The sequence below is a fragment of the Macrotis lagotis genome, chromosome 2 (genome assembly GCF_037893015.1).
Source record: "Macrotis lagotis isolate mMagLag1 chromosome 2, bilby.v1.9.chrom.fasta, whole genome shotgun sequence".
Lineage (NCBI taxonomy): Eukaryota > Metazoa > Chordata > Mammalia > Peramelemorphia > Peramelidae > Macrotis > Macrotis lagotis.
The window spans coordinates 289,594,465-289,604,671 of NC_133659.1; the positions used below are offsets into that span (position 1 = coordinate 289,594,465).

Below are 10,207 nucleotides of genomic sequence, written 5' to 3' on the forward strand. Positions count from 1 at the left end.
GGGTTCCTGCTGTGTTGTGTTATTTGACTTTACTAATTGGCAAAAGTGGAATGAAGTGGATTCAGAATTCACTCCCCCCCCATTTTTGTTGGAAGTTTTCCACTTTCCAGGATTTGGGTTTTGGGATAAGTTGAAGTTTTCTGAAGAGATAATAAAGGTGGGGTCTCTCCCCAACCCAGAACAGACTATTTTTGGCCAGTGTAGTCCCTTCCAAATGAAAGTTTAGTTTCCTTGAACCTTTTAGGGACTAGAGGCTTTCTGTCCTTCCCATATTAGGAGATATGGAAACTCATTGTTCCATTTGCTGTCACCCAAAGATGGTTTGGCAGATCTTGAGCTACTATCAGATTGGGAGGGGGGTGGTGAGAACTGTGGGAGACAGGAATGAGCGCTGAGGTAGGAGCTGTGGGTTTCTTTCCTTTATCTTATTTGAAGGCAGCTAGGTGGGTCCTCCTTGGCCCATCCACTGTAGCTTCATTTTGCCCCTTTTGCCATTCTTGCCTTTTCTACCCTGTCACCCCAAAAGAACAAACAGATGATTAAGAGCAGATTGCAAGTTTATTTGGTGAAAGCAGAGAGCAAACAGGACAAAGAGGATATATGATGGGGTTGAAAGTAAGGATGTTTGTGACCCTGAAAAATGTAGTTAGTTGCTTCAGGGACTTCACACTGAGAAAAATGGGTATTCTTTGTGTAAAGGGGAGTTGTTCTCAGCCATTCAACACCATCCGGACTAGTTCTGTGGACAAAGAAATGGGGATGAGTTGGGGACCAGGCAGATAGGGGAGGGGCAAGCTGAGGGTGCTGGGACATCTAGACCCCTTGAGGTGGCAGGAGTGGAAATATCCCCCAGAGGCCAGCCCTGGAGAGAAGAGCCACCTATGGGATCTGACTTAGCCCCATTGCCCCCAGCTTCCCTCCCAAAATTTGTTAGTCCCTCTCCCACCCTAAGCAGCAAGGTCACAGCAGAGATAGAGAAGGTGCCTCCCCCCCTCAACTACCACCTAGAGGCACTGTCAACCCATGACAGGTGAAGGGGAGAACACAGTGGGTTTATTTTTGGAGGAGGGGGGAGATCACCTCCAAGCTGCCCAGCAAAAGGGAAAAAAAGAAAGGGCAAGGTATTAAATTAGCATGAGCTTGTCAGGCAACCCTCCCCCATCGCCAAAACCTCCCCCCCCAGGGAGATGGACAAGGGCAAGATAGCACCCTAAAGCAAGACTGTCCCAGGCCCAGGAAGTCACCAGACGTCAAGAGTCCAGGGCAGAATTTGAGGGGCCTTTGGAGATAGGGTCATACCCAGACAGTCTTCCTTTACGCAGGGGGTCTACCCTCCCCTTCCCAATCAGACAGGTCCATGCAGAAGCATGCCAAGAGAAAGTCAAAGGAGGAGGGGGGGGGCGGAGGCAGAGGCAGAGGCCAAGGAGGCCAGGGACAAACAGTGAAAGAGAAGAGGGAAGGCAGGGAAGGGACCAGGAAGGAGACACGGGAGGGTCAACTTGGGAGGAGAGGCTGGGAGGAGCCGTACCCGCCCCATGGGGCCCTTCACCCCGACAGGATATGCCTCACAAACGCTGCAGGAAGGAAGAGACATTCATGGTGAAGACAAGACACAGACATAGGGTGGTGGGGGGTCACACAGGGATGTGAGGGTGAACATTCTGTTGCTTATTTACCTTCCACCCCTCAAACCCAGCTCTCTTCCTGCCCCACCCCGCTGACATCCCACACTTGAGCTAGGCCTGACCCCTCTCCTGCCTCCAAAGGGCTCTCTGAGTCATGGGCCCACCTGGAGGTACATGGCCTTCCATAAAGTGGGGTATTGGCAGAATGGACTAGTGGGAGGAAGATTGTCCTGCCCTCCTCTCCTGAGACAGCAAGTACCTGTAGCCTTCAGCACCAAGGAGTCTCTGATGGATGGCCCTGCCACTTTAGCACTTTCCACTGCTAAACCCTTCCCCCAAAATGCTGAGCCCCCCCCTCACCTTCATAGTTGATGCAACCATTGCTGTCCTCATGCCCTGCCACCAACACTTCTACTTCTTCCTCTGTCATCTTCTCACCTGTAGAGGGGAGAATCAGACCTCTCAGAAAATATATTGGGGCAAAGTGGGAAAGGACCCCCTAAGATCAGAGGAACCCTGAGGCCTGGTGGTGTGGTAAGAGACCTTACCCAGTGTGATGAGGACATGTCGAATTTCAGCCCCCATGACTGTGCCGTTCCCTTCCTTATCAAACACCCGGAGTCCCTCGACATAGTCTTCATATGTACCCTGGTCCTTATTCTTTGCTACCGTCTGCAACATTGGCAGAAAGTGTTCAAAGTCCAATACCTTCACGTTCATCTCTGTCCCAGAGGAAAAAGGGGAGGAAACGGTTAGTGGATCAGGTCAGAATGGCCGTTTCCACATTTCCTGGACTGTGGCTGGAGCATCACACAGTGGCTCATCTTGACTGGATTTTCTTTTGTTTTTTTTTTTTTCTATCAGACATTTTCCAATATTACCCCCAAAACAATTCAGAATTCTCTTGGATAACAGTAACCATAACAAAAAAACTCTCCCTCCCCAATTGCTGTAAGACCCTCATCCAATCTGAGCATTGCCATGAACACTAGCACCCCTCCAACAGGCCACTTTTTTTTAACATTTTGTTTTCCAATTATATATAATAGTAATATGTACCCATCATTTTTTGCAAGGCTCTGAATTCTTCAATTTTTACCCCCCCTCCCCTTCCCCCCCCCACAGAAGGCTGTCTGATATTCTCTACATTGTTTCCATGCCATACGTTGATGTAAACTGAATGTTGTAAGAGTAAACATAACACCACCACCACCCCCCATCCCCTCCTCCAAGGAAACCTCAAGAATAGAGAGGGGAAAAAAGTACTTCAGTCTGAGTTCAGATTCCAAACAGCTCTGTCTCTGGGGTGAGTTGCTTGCTTTATCTTAAGTCCACCAGAGAAGTTGCTTCAATATTTTTCCCACAGTTGCTATTATTAACTGCACCTTCACTCTATTTCTCCCTACTCTCATTTATTCCATTCTCTTTCTTCTTTCATCCTGGCCCTGTCCAAAAAGTGTGTTGTATCTGAGTACCCTCTCCCTCCATCTTCCCTCTCTTCTATCACCTATTTCCCCTTCCCCCTTATTTCATCTCTTTCATCTCATTTTTCTCTAGGGTGAAATAGATTTCTATACCTGATTATACCTGGGTTTATTATTTCCTCTGAGCCATTTCTGATGAGAATGAAGGCTCACTCATTCCCCCTTGCCTTTCCCTATTCCACTCCACTGAAAAACTGAAAAACTCCATTGAAATTGTGAAAGTTCTTAGCTTCTTCCTCTCCTTTCCCTTCCTCCCAGTACTTCCCTTGATCACCCACTGACTCTATCATTTTACTCTATTATACATTCTGGGAGAATCTAACTGCACCCCTGAGTCCCTCTTGGGGGCCCCCCCCTCTCACCATCACTCTTGGGATTCCCTAAGACCTTGAGCACCTCAGCATTGGTAGGGTTCTGGCCCAAGGCTCGCATCACGTCCCCACACTGGCTGTATAAGATCTTTCCATCCCCGGTTCGGTCAAACAGCAGGAAGGCCTCCTTGAACTCTAGAGGTGGGGCAAGAGACAGGTGAGCCTGGGTGGCCCTGGGAGCCGCCTAGCCAGAGTTCTGGATGCAAGCTCCTGGGGCCCTAGGCCTGGGTCCACTTTCACTGCTTCTACTCAGGTTTCCCAAGGGAAGGATCCCATCTCGGGCTAGCTAAGTCCCCTGCCATTTGCCTGGGTTGGGGGTGCTCCAACTCCCCCACACCCCTCATCTTTCCCTCCTTCTTCCAAACTCTCCCAGCCCCGCCTTCCCTCCTGGGGGAGGAATGCGCCACCGCCCAGCCTGGCTTCCAGGCCTTATAAGGAAGTAGGTGCGGGCCGGGCTCAGGGCATCCCCAAAGGGCAGGTCTCCCCCCATTCCCGAAGCAGAGGGCTCGGGCAGGGTCGTGGCTCCCTCCCACCCCAACTCCCGGGGCCCACACCGATGCCCTTCCCCCTCCAAGCCGGTAGCCAGGCTCGAGTGGGCGCAGCGGCGAGTGTGGCAAGAGGCAGGAGAGGACGGAAGCGGTTAATGGAGAGGGGGCAGGGGCCGGCGACCAGCACCCAGTCACCGCACACGGGGAGGGTTAGGGGGGCCCAGAGGCTTCGCACACCGACCCGAAGGCACTCACCCAGAGCCTGGGCTCAGATCTAGAGAGGAGGTGGGGGAGGAGGAGGAGAGAGAGTGAGAGAAAATGGAGGAGGCGGGAGGAGAGGTGCCGGAGAGGTGCTGGGGGCCCGGCGGGCGCGGGCCCGCGGGCCGGGGGCCGCTCTCACCTGCCGTCTGGTCCTCCGTGAAGTCACACTGCGGCCCAACAGAGAGCAGAGGGGAGCAGAGGTCAGCAGCGCGACCTCCGCCCCCGGCCCCGGCCCCGGCCCCCGCGCTGCCCCCGGCCCCCGCGCTGCCCCCGGCCCCGGCCCCGGCCCCGCCCCCGCGCTGCCCCCGGCCCCGGCCCCGGCCCCCGCGCTGCCCCCGGCCCCCCCCCGGCCCCCGCGCTGCCCCCGGCCCCGGCCCCGGCCCCGTCCCCGCGCTGCCCCCGGCCCCGGCCCCGGCCCCCGCGCTGCCCCCGGCCCCGGCCCCGTCCCCGCGCTGCCCCCGGCCCCGGCCCCGTCCCCGCGCTGCCCCGGGCCGGGCCCCACCATCTCGGCCGCTGCTCCTGCTCCTGGGCTGCTGCTCCCGCTCCCGCTCCCGACGCCGCCGCGCTCCCTGGAATGGCTCCGACTCCGAGCCGCTCCCGCTGGCCCGTGACGTCACCGCGCCTGGCCTTATGCAGATGAGCTTCCCGGATTACCCAGCAGGCCAATCAGGGCCCAGGCCACTCCGGAGCCGCCCGGGCCGGGAGGGACGGGGCGGAGCCGCTTCCGGAGCCCGGGAGCCCGACGGGCCCCGGCCTGCGGGGACCGGGTGGCATCTCGGGCCTGGCCCGCCCGGCCCGGGCCCTCCCCCGCGGCCCCCCCAAACCCTGCTATGGAACCTGCGCGGCCTGGGCCGGTGAGCGGGAGGGGCCGTCCGGGCAGCCAGGGAGGTCCTAGAACGACTCGGCCCAAGGGGTCCCGAAGCCGGCTAGTCTTCCCCGGCTCCCTCCCAGTTGTCGGAGAAGGGAAGAAGAGTCTAAATGACTCGATGGAATGATTTTCCTACGATCACCAGCAAGTCTACGGTGCAGGGTGGTCTGTAGCCGGAGAACGAGCTGCGGAGTTGGAACAAAGTCCAAGGCCTAGTCCCTTCAACTTAGGAGAAACCCGTTATCTCTTTATGTAACTCTGCGGCCCGTCTACTTTGTGTCTTCCTTAAGGAAATCATTTCTCTCTCCTCACATTCAGTTTGGATCAGTGTAGACCTTGGAAACAATGTAAAGACTGGCAGCTCGCCTTCTGTGGGGGCGGGGAGGGAAGTAAGATGAGGGGGAAATTTATGAAACTGAAAAGAAATAAACACTTTTTAAAATTAAACAAAAATGAAATAAGATGTAGCACACAGGGCTATATCTGAATGAAAAAAAGAAAGATCACCCAGCCAGGCACTGGAGACTGGGTGCTCTGACTCTTGGATCTTTTCCTCAGTCCTGGTCCATGGACCAACATGGTGTTAGTGGGAGGGATCCTCGAGCAAGGCCAGGCAGGGAAAGAATAAAAAAAGATGGAATCTTGCTCAGGAGCACAACCCCCCCTCTCCCCCCCCCTCCAAAAAAGCAGACAAGAAACTGGAAGGCCATTACTTTATTAAGGGAAATAAAGTGAGGCTAGGGAGGACAAAGCAGCATGTCTGTCCCTTGCCCTCACTGTCCTCCACTGTCAAGGCAACAAACAGTGACCGTCTCCCCAGGATGCAGGAAAACACTCTGGCTGGAGACAAGTAGACTCTATGGAGAAAGAGGTGTCTGAGTGGTTTGGGTAGCTGAGACGGGTTGCCCCTACCGCCACCCACATCAGAAGCAAGAAGAGGTAGACAAAGCTCTCCCATGGAAGGAGACACTGAGAGAAATAGGGGTTTTTTTACATTTTGTATTTTTTCCTTTTAAACTCGGACCTCCCAACAATCCCGTGAGACTGAAAAAACAAATATTAACCTCATCTTACAGATGAGAAATTAGGCTCATAGAAATGACAGGACCATAGGTCCTTTGAAACAAAGATGACAAAAAAGAAAAAAAAGAAACCAAGATGACACTTGAACCCAAGGGCCTGAGTCTGTATTTAATGCTATTTCCTGATTCTAAGACTCCAAAGGGGACATGAAAAAAGTAGGTATGAAACTGAGGAGCTGGGGGGCTGGACTGGGAAATCACTCTACCTTGGCACCTCAGCTGGACATAATATGTTTCAGGAAGGCTGCAAAGGAAGGTGAGAGAGGGTGGTCAGACCCAAGCACCCCTACTCCACTCCCAGGACCACCACAACCCAAATGTCTCCCCCAGTTCTCACACATACCCCCAAACTTTTCTCTTGACCTCTACTTTCCTCCCTGCCCTCTTACCCTCATAGTTGATGGAGCCATTGTTGTCTTCATGTCCAGCCAAGAGAGTTTCCACCTCTTCCTCAGTCATCTTCTCCCCTAATAGTAGAAATAGATAAGCTCGGAGCCTATTCCTTCAGTCATTCTATTCAGGGTGGTACTTCTTCCTCTTGTCCTTCCATACTGAAGCACTGGAATCTCCTCTCTACTTCCCCCCCCTTCCTTCCCAGTCTCATGTCCCACATTATATTAATAATATAAATATTAGGGGGCAATTATGTGGTACAGTGGATAGAGCACCAGTCCTCAGGTCAGGAGAATCTGAGTTCAAGTGTGACCTAACAGCTATGTGACCTTGGGCAAGTCATTTAACCTCACTGCCTTGCAAAAATCAAAGTAAAAATAATACAAATATTAATGCCACACTTCTGGATAGAACTTTTCTTTAAAATGATCACTTATTTTTCACAAAACACCTAGGAAGCTCAGGTTTCATTTTCTTCCTGACAAAGGAAGAAAAGAACTTGCTCGAGGTCACATAGCCAAGTGGCCACACCTTCTGATTCATGACCTTCCCACTTTGCTCATCAGGTTGTAGAACATTAAGAAGTCTTGGGGTAGCTAGGTGGTACAAAGCATAGACTGCCAGCCCTAGAGTCAGAATGGACCTGTTCAAGTCTGACTTCAGATTCTTACTAATTGTGTGACCCTGGTCAAGTCACTTAACCCCAACCATCTCAAAAAAAAAAAGAAATCTCTCCATCTCAGCCACATCCCTAATTATTCTGGCTTCTTCACATATGTCCCTTCCAGGAAATGGCATTGCTAAACTGGACAGAAATACCCACTTCCATTGCCATGGTTACCTTGCCCTCCTTTCCCTCATACATCTTTCACAATGGCTCTCTTCCCTTGTTCAGTCCCAAGAATCTGGGAAGTTTTCCCTAATCTCAAGTGAATTCCTCCTCCTCCACCATGAGCTCCATCCATTTGCCTTTTTTTTTTTAATCTCCCACTCTTACCCAGGGTGGTGAGGACATGACGGAGTTCAGCCCCCATGACTGTACCATTCCCTTCCTTATCAAACACTCGAAGTCCCTCCAAATAGTCTTCATATGTGCCTTGGTCCCGACTTTTAGCTACGGACTGGAGCATGGGCAGGAAGGTCTCAAAGTCCACACGCTTGGAGTTCAGTTCTGAGGGAGCAAGTGGGTAGGTGGGAACAGAGGGTGCTAAGTGACCCCTTCCTGGGACTCCTCCATCCAACCCTCATTACCTGGAATCTCTGGCCAAGGAACAAATCTGTATCATTTTAAGTTCTATCTTTCCTTTCCTTTCTTTCTGTTTTGTTGTTACTTTTTAGCATGTAAAATGTTATTGAAAGTTCATGTAGATTTTGTTTTCAGGACACATGATAAATGCTTTATATATAGTCCATGAACATGTTATTGAATTATATATGAGTCACTGATGTTCTCATTTTTTAGTAATTCAGAGGTCTTATTTCTATGACTAGCTTCTACCTAATTGAAAATAAATGGCAAAGCATCTTAGTATCTTTGCCAAGAAAACCCCAAAGATGCCATGAAGAGTAGGACATGACTGAAGACAAGGTGACATTCATCAATCTATGAACCACTGAGCTAATAATTATGAAACTTAGCCAGTTTTGCCTCTTTCCTGTTTGTCTGTTTTTCATTAATCCCTTACATAGAATTACCAAAGCTCAGAGTTGGGAGGTACTTCAAAAAGTTTCTAATCCAACAACCCCTACCTGAACTGAACTACTTCTACAGAATCCTGCAGTCCTGGGCAAAAGCCCCTCCTCACCTCCAATATCACCTTTAGCTCTCCTGACCAGCTAACTCAGCTCACTCTTGGAGTACTTCGCATTACCCTTTGAGCCTTAGTCATCACTTTTTTTGGTCCCACTACCATCATTACTTTTCATCTCACCATCATTCTTTGGGTGACCCAGCACCTTGAGCACCTCAGCATTGGTAGGGTTCTGGCCCAGGGCCCGCATCACATCCCCACACTGATTGTACAAGATCTTTCCATCTCCTATTCGATCAAACAGCTGGAAGGCCTCTTTGAAGTCTGGGAATGGGGAGGGAATCTGGGTTAGCCAAAGCGTTTCCTCCTTCCCCAGGTTGGAAAGAAGGCTCAGAATAATGGACTAAGGTAGAACATAGCAGGAGGAAAAAATTCTGAGGACAGAACTAATGTGGAGGGAAGCTCTGAGACTGAAAAAAAAAAACCAAAAAGACAGGGAGACAGAAAGACAAGACTGTGACAGGGGATTTAGGATAGGAGGTGGGGGTGGGTAGTTATGGTCTCCTCACCCTCCAGTTGGTCCTTGTTAAACTCGATCTGTGAAGGAAAAGACAGTGTGAATATGATTAGGGTGTAATTGGCAGCTTCAATGGAGTGGCCCAAAGGCACCCGTAGCTAGAAACTAAGAACTCCTGAGTCCCATTCCCAGTTCCAACTCATAGGAGAATATGAGCAGGGGGTATGTGGGAGGGAGACCTTCCTGGGAAACAAGGCTAATCCAGCACCACCTGTTTCCCTCCCCCCCTGGCTCTCCCAACCCTGCATCTCTCACATAATCTGCAGTTGAACAAAAGCTAAATTTACCCCCACACCCCCAGCTGTGATTGTCTAACAAGTCCCACTCCTCACCCTCCCTTCTCAGACAACCAGCCTCATTCTCCTCCTTTTAGCCTTCTTTCCTAGGCCCTGAAGGGTGGGAGTAAAGGATGGACACTGGCCCCTTTCTCCCCTGAAACAGTTCTAAGGAGTTAAGCATCTTGTGTTCCCCACATCTCTGCTCTCCATTCAAGATGTAAACGGGTGACATTGTGAGTCATAGTGAAAAGACAAGAGGGGGCAGCAAAATCCGGGTGCCTGGATTCAGATCCCTGATAACCCCATTCCACAGATTTACTCTCTGATTTCTGAGGGAGCTAAGAAAGCTCCCAATTATTATAATACTCCATTAGTTCCTCCCCCCACTCTCCCTGTTCCATCTACAAGCCCCCCACCACAACTACTCATCATCTCTCCAAATCCTAACCTCCTAAAGATGCCTCCCCAATCTCCTCACTGCCCTCCTCCCTTCATCTTGACCCTTATGACTGGGAGACTCACCACCACTTTGGAGAGGTCAATGGGGGGCTCTTGGGGTTTGGTGGATGCTGCAGAGGTAGGGGGAGCAGCTGGTTCAACCTTAGGCTTCCCTGGAGGGGCCACTGCTGGCTTGGCAGCAGGTTTGGGAGCAGAAGGTCCCAATGGCTTCTTCACAGGGGCGTCTTTTTTGGGAGGCATGGTGGATGATGGATGACGGGCACAAGGACAGTGCCCGGAGGGGGCACTCAGTTTAAATAGCCAGGGAGTCTGGGATATCAAGGGGGCGGGAGCAAAGATCAGGCTGGTGGGGGGGGGTGAGGTGGAGGAGAAAGACAAAGACAGACAAAGAAGCCTGCCTGCCCTCTACCTCCCTGCCTCCCCCACTCTGGGCCTCCTGCCCCAACCTCCTGCCCCAAGGTCTCCGTCTCTCTGCCCACATTTCCCAAGGCATTTTGCCAGGGTACTGCTCTCTCTGGGAATAAGGAAATGGGGGTATTGGGGAACTGGGGGCCTAGATTGAAAGGCTCA

The 10,207-nt window shown here is 51.7% G+C and overlaps 2 protein-coding genes across 3 annotated transcripts; both read right to left on the bottom strand.

Annotated features, from left to right (window-relative positions):
- Positions 1-539: 539 nt before the first annotated feature.
- Positions 540-4,831, bottom strand: MYL6 (myosin light chain 6). Of its 2 annotated transcripts, XM_074226403.1 has the most exons (7): positions 4,732-4,831; positions 4,369-4,396; positions 3,472-3,615; positions 2,174-2,347; positions 1,986-2,063; positions 1,529-1,574; positions 540-739 (listed from the first exon to the last, which is right to left on the bottom strand). In XM_074226403.1, exons 1-6 carry the CDS (start codon positions 4,732-4,734, stop codon positions 1,546-1,548), a joined length of 456 nt encoding a protein of 151 aa, XP_074082504.1. In that variant the 5' UTR covers positions 4,735-4,831; the 3' UTR covers positions 540-739; positions 1,529-1,545. The 2 variants fall into 2 exon arrangements, with proteins under 2 accessions (XP_074082504.1, XP_074082503.1); XM_074226402.1 differs by lacking the exon at positions 1,529-1,574 and having other exon boundaries at positions 4,732-4,829.
- A 965-nt stretch (positions 4,832-5,796) lies between these two features.
- Positions 5,797-9,946, bottom strand: MYL6B (myosin light chain 6B). Its single transcript, XM_074226401.1, has 7 exons — positions 9,701-9,946; positions 8,893-8,920; positions 8,504-8,647; positions 7,570-7,743; positions 6,569-6,646; positions 6,386-6,423; positions 5,797-5,954 (listed from the first exon to the last, which is right to left on the bottom strand). Exons 1-6 carry the CDS (start codon positions 9,875-9,877, stop codon positions 6,395-6,397), a joined length of 630 nt encoding a protein of 209 aa, XP_074082502.1. The 5' UTR covers positions 9,878-9,946; the 3' UTR covers positions 5,797-5,954; positions 6,386-6,394.
- Between the last annotated feature and the right edge of the window lie 261 nt (positions 9,947-10,207).

Excerpts from the sequence above, each read along its gene's own strand:
- MYL6 (XM_074226403.1), bottom strand. Across the intron at positions 2,348-3,471 it reads AGGGAATCCCAAGAGTGATG|AGATGAACGTGAAGGTATTG; the intron begins GTGAGAGGGGGG and ends CCTCTGGGACAG. Across the intron at positions 1,575-1,985 it reads TGGTTGCATCAACTATGAAG|CGTTTGTGAGGCATATCCTG; the intron begins GTGAGGGGGGGG and ends TCCTTCCTGCAG.
- MYL6B (XM_074226401.1), bottom strand. The coding sequence starts at position 9,877 with ATGCCTCCCAAAAAAGACGCCCCTGTGAAGAAGCCATTGGGACCTTCT. Across the intron at positions 7,744-8,503 it reads GGGTCACCCAAAGAATGATG|AACTGAACTCCAAGCGTGTG; the intron begins GTGAGATGAAAA and ends TTGCTCCCTCAG. Across the intron at positions 6,424-6,568 it reads TGGCTCCATCAACTATGAGG|CCTTCCTGAAACATATTATG; the intron begins GTAAGAGGGCAG and ends CTTCCTTTGCAG.